Source organism: Hibiscus syriacus, unplaced genomic scaffold (assembly GCF_006381635.1).
Source record: "Hibiscus syriacus cultivar Baekdansim isolate YM2019G1 unplaced genomic scaffold, ASM638163v2 tig00018611_pilon, whole genome shotgun sequence".
NCBI lineage: Eukaryota > Viridiplantae > Streptophyta > Magnoliopsida > Malvales > Malvaceae > Hibiscus > Hibiscus syriacus.
In genome coordinates this window covers 21636-26661 of record NW_024062442.1, presented here as the reverse complement: position 1 = coordinate 26661, position 5026 = coordinate 21636, and the positions used below count along the sequence as shown (strand labels likewise).

Here is a 5026-nt window from a genome sequence, read left to right as displayed (position 1 = left end):
GAATCGATACATTATCATAAAATATCGACACTTTTTAGACGCTATAACTTCTTCTCTTTTAAATTCAGAAATTATCAATATTTATATTAAATTATTAACACTTTCAACATATCCGATAATATTTTATCGATTTCGTCATTTTAAGACCGATTTTATCATTTTTTTACCTATTATATTGTTATAAATAAATACATTTTTTATTTATATCAAAACAAACCAACAATTTAAGTTTGTCGGTTGTCAAATTTTTTAATATTTCTTCATAATTTAGACCTAATACTTTATTATTACTTAACATTTTCGATAACGTATATTAGCCCCTTTCCTAAGAGACTTGCGAAAATTGAAATCTTAAGGATGGAAACAGGAAGGGAGAATCCAAAATGAAATTGCGAACATTGCGACACAGTTTGATTAAACAACAAAGGCAAACACCAAGAAATGTAAAGATAAATCATGATTCGTTAATTAATATAACGAGAAATTTTAAACACTGTGCAACCCAGTTTTGATTACATTGAAATCGATATACCCAGAAACAGAAAACAAACTATTATAGGAATTAAAGAAAAGAAAATTAAGCACGCTCCCCACGGATTCGCCTGGCGAGCTGAATATCCTTGGGCATAATCGTGACCCTCTTGGCATGGATTGCGCACAAGTTGGTATCCTCGAACAAACCCACTAGATATGCCTCCGCAGCCTCCTGCAATGCCAGGACCGCATGGCTTTGGAACCTCAGATCCGTCTGCCCAACAAAAGGAACAATCTCACTATAATATCCGAACTAATTAAACGAAGTCCCCCATAATTTGGGGCTTTGATTTCTTGAAAAATTAATGACATTCATACCTTGAAGTCTTGGGCAATTTCACGAACAAGGCGCTGAAAGGGTAACTTGCGGATCAAAAGCTCTGTGCTCTTTTGATATTTACGGATTTCACGAAGAGCGACGGTTCCCGGACGGTAGCGGTGAGGCTTCTTGACTCCGCCGGTGGTAGGTGCAGATTTCCTTGCAGCCTGTAATTGATTGATTTACAAATTACAGAATAAGAAACGTATTATAAAAAAGAAACTATGGATTTTATTTTGAGAAACAAAAGCTCAAAAAAATCTGGAAAACCAAAACGATACCTTAGTGGCGAGCTGCTTTCTGGGAGCCTTTCCTCCGGTTGATTTACGGGCAGTTTGCTTTGTACGAGCCATCACTTTTCTTCAATTCAAGGAAACTGAGACCAAAGATTCCGAAAGAGAAAGGCAGACCAAAAGAGAGACGAGGGATTTTATTTGCGAGAGAGAAATTTGGGAACCTTTTTTTTCAAATTTTGAAACGCGACTGCGGCGAAGTTGAGAAATGGGCATCACATCATATATATACACATATAAGGTTTAATGGAGGGGCAAATATGGAAAACAAAAAATATCTTTCAACCGCATTGTATAGAGTAAAAATGTTGAGGGAAAAACCATGATCCGTGTGATTGAATCTGATTGGGCATCTGCAAAAGAAGGATTGCCAGCGTCGAAAATTGTGTTTCCTTTGTACAATGAATTTTCTTTTTAAGGTAAGGGGGAAATTATCGTACATAACAATTCAATAAAAATAAATTACCAACAATATAATTGATTATCTTGTTTTCTAAGTTATAGTCAAGAGACAAATATTAGAATATCTTTTGTAAATTATTTTAGAAGTTGAAATCTAATTTAAAAATATTTATAGTTTATTTCCTTTAAGTGTATCATTTTTGCTATTTCATTGATCAAATAATTTAAACGATTTTTTTGAAAGTATGCTGGTGTTTTAGAATTATTTTGAGATTTATATCATTTAAAATATAATAAATAATTTAAACTCATCGTACAAACATAACGAGTTCATAGAATTTTTTTTTAGTTCAAGATGAGTTCTATTTTTTAATATATTTTATAAAACACATCATTCTCTCATAACAAATTTTATTTATGTTATAATAAATAATCTAAGTTTCAAAATAATTCTCAAACAAAACATTTTCAAATTTTATTGACGTATTTACATTCAGATTGATGTTTAAAGAATATAAAAACAACGTACCATCCCGCATTGTATGTAAAAATAAAGTGTAAATTACATCAAATACCATAAACTTTAAGTATTATATCGTTTATAGCACTGAACTTTTAATTTTACCAATTATAGCACTGAACTTTTAATTTTACCAATCATAGCTGAACTTTGATTTTCATTTCAATTATACCACTGGGTTGTTAAATCATTAACAGACGGACCAAAATAACATCATTTTGGTGAGGTGTCGACGTCGAATGTCGTCAGCCATGTTGGCAGTCGTCAACCACGTCATTGTGTCGTTAACGATTTAAAAGTTCAGTGGTATAATTAAAACAAAAATCAAAGTTCAATTCTATAATTGGCAAAATTAAAACTCAATGGTATAAACGATACAATGCCCAAAGTTCATGGTATTCGATATAATTTAAATTATTTTAGTTTGATCATTAAATTTAAATTTTAAATTATTATGTTATCAATTCGTTATAATTTGATTGTGACTCGTTAACTCTCTATTACGATGATATGATATATTAAATAAAAAATTAATTATAAATTTGACCATTGAATTTTAGATAAATTATTAATTTAGCTCTTAACTTTTGTTGAGGGTAATAAGCAAGATTATTTTCTCCTCCCTTCTAAAACACTTTATTCTTCAATCTTTCTCTATTTTCTCATTCTATTTCCCAACTCAGCAAAAACTAGAGCTAAAGTCTTCACCTTTTTTAATCCATTTGCATGCGGCCGAAAATTCAAGGTAAGAATATGTGAGTAAAAAATTTTGTTGTTCGACTCGACTTGTTGCTCGTTTAGCTCGTTAAAATTTTGCTCGACTCATACTCGTTAATTGGCCAAGAGGGGGTGAATTGACAATTAAAAATTTGGTGGAAACTTTTGCAGAAAATTGAAAGTAATTGCACAGCGATTTAGAGTGGTTCGACTTTCTCAACCAAAGTCTACGTCCACTACCTTAGCTATCCACACTAAGGATTTTCCACAAATTCACTAATTTGTCTTTCTTTTGAGGACAAAGAGTAACCTTACAAACCCTCAAGAATTATACCCTAAAATCTTGAGAACACTCTCTCCCAAAGAGAACAATACAAATTTGCACACTTACAAGGAAACTCTCACAAGGTAGATTGTTTGCACAATTCTAGAACAAAGAAAAGAACACTCAAGAATGAATACAATTGAACACAATAAGTGTTCTTGAAAGAAAAATGAATATTGAATGAAAAATAGGCTTGAAATGCTCAAACTTGAGGTTTGATGCTTTCTCTTTGACTCTCTCTTGATTCTAGTTGCTTGTTGTTGATCAATGGCTTCTAAGCTTGCTTAAATACACCTTGAATCACTTCTGAATGTTGGGGATCATTAATGAAGTTTTTGGAGCCGTTTAAGTGTGAAAACAATTAATATTTCTGCTTGGAGCGTGGGGGAATCGATACCCCTCATGGGGAATCAGTTCCCTAAGTGTAAAATTCAAATATTTCGACCGTTGAACAGTGGGGGGAATCTGTACCCCCTGGGGGAATCGGTTCCCTCCGAGCATACTGGAAATCTTGGAGCCAAACCATTCAGGGGGAATCGGTTCCCTCTGAGCAATCTGGAAATTTTGGCTTTGAAATGGTTCGAAATATTTTGTAAAATTGTTTTGAAATTATTTTAAGACTAAAACTTAATTTTACACTTGAGTAAGGATTAAAAATGACATTTGAAAGATTTGGAGTAATATTTTGATATTCGAATAATTATATCGAATATACTTAGAAAATCTTTTTGGAAAATCTTAAAATTCATTTAACTTAATTCATTTAACTTAGAAAATCTCTCCCTTTTTGATATAACAAATCATTTTAGTAATTTTAAGATTTTGAAATCAAGTTTTGAAATTACTCCCGCTTACTTTAACACTTCTCCCATTTAAAACATTTAACACACTTACTTCTCCCCCTTTTTGTTAAATCAAAAAGACATTTTAAAAGAATTTAAACAAGGTTTTCAAATCATTTAGCCAATTGAATATATATAGTTTAAGCTGCTAAGATCACAATCAAGAGAAACGTTAGCCATTAGTTTCATAATCAATATTCATAATTAATGTGACATGGCAAAATTGGTCATATTGCTAAAATGATGTAAATGATGCAATAAATTTAACTAAACCAAATATTCAAACATCCAAACAAATCCAAAGTCTAACAATCCACAAAATCAAACATTCCAAAATATTCAAAATGTTGAAACAATAAGCTTTAAGTTCAAAGTACTAAAGCAAAACACATAATCAAGCATCCGTAGGAGGATCGGGAGGAGGAAAATGAGCTCGCATAGCGGCCATCTCATGAGTGAGTTCATTAATACGAGCGTTGGTTGCTTCATTGTTTGCACGCATCTCCCAGAGAATTTCCAATTGTTGAGCTCCCATTGTGGATAAATGGGACTCTATAGAAGTAAAGCACGAATCTATGGTAGCATATCGGAAATCGAATGTCTCCATAAAAGATTGAAAATATGGAGGCATTTGATTCGTTTGTTGTGCTTGCTCCTCAGGCTGCTCCTCGGGCTGCTCAGGCTCATCTTCGGCTTCATCGATGTCTCGCATTAATTGTTCAAGCTCGGGATCGTCGTCAGCTTCTGGTGGAGCTCGTGAAGAACTAGCTCCCGGAGTATTTTCAGAAGATCGAACCCATTCACCGGTTTCCTTATCCTTTATCCATCCCGCTCTCGTTAAGGAAAGAAAATTAATTTGTTTCTTTAGAGGAAACACGGCATATAAACCTACTCTAAGCCCGGCTTTAGAAAAAGATTACTCAGAATGCAACTGTAAACTAGAGATGAACAGAGTTTCTTGTTAGGTACAAGATTTACGGTTTTAACGATTTTAGCAAAAATAATATGAGGTAGGTTTATTTTAATACTGTTTTGGAAACAATGTAACCACTAAAGATCCAAAGCACGAAGAGT

At 32.9% G+C, this 5026-nt stretch overlaps 1 protein-coding gene across 1 annotated transcript; it reads right to left on the bottom strand.

The window, feature by feature from the left end:
* Window positions 1–524: 524 nt before the first annotated feature.
* Window positions 525–1326, bottom strand: LOC120209319 (histone H3.3). Its single transcript, XM_039208362.1, has 3 exons — window positions 1135–1326; window positions 853–1020; window positions 525–748 (listed from the first exon to the last, which is right to left on the bottom strand). The coding sequence occupies exons 1-3, from the start codon at window positions 1204–1206 to the stop codon at window positions 578–580; spliced, it is 411 nt and encodes a 136-aa protein (XP_039064293.1). The 5' UTR covers window positions 1207–1326; the 3' UTR covers window positions 525–577.
* Window positions 1327–5026: the final 3700 nt, after the last annotated feature.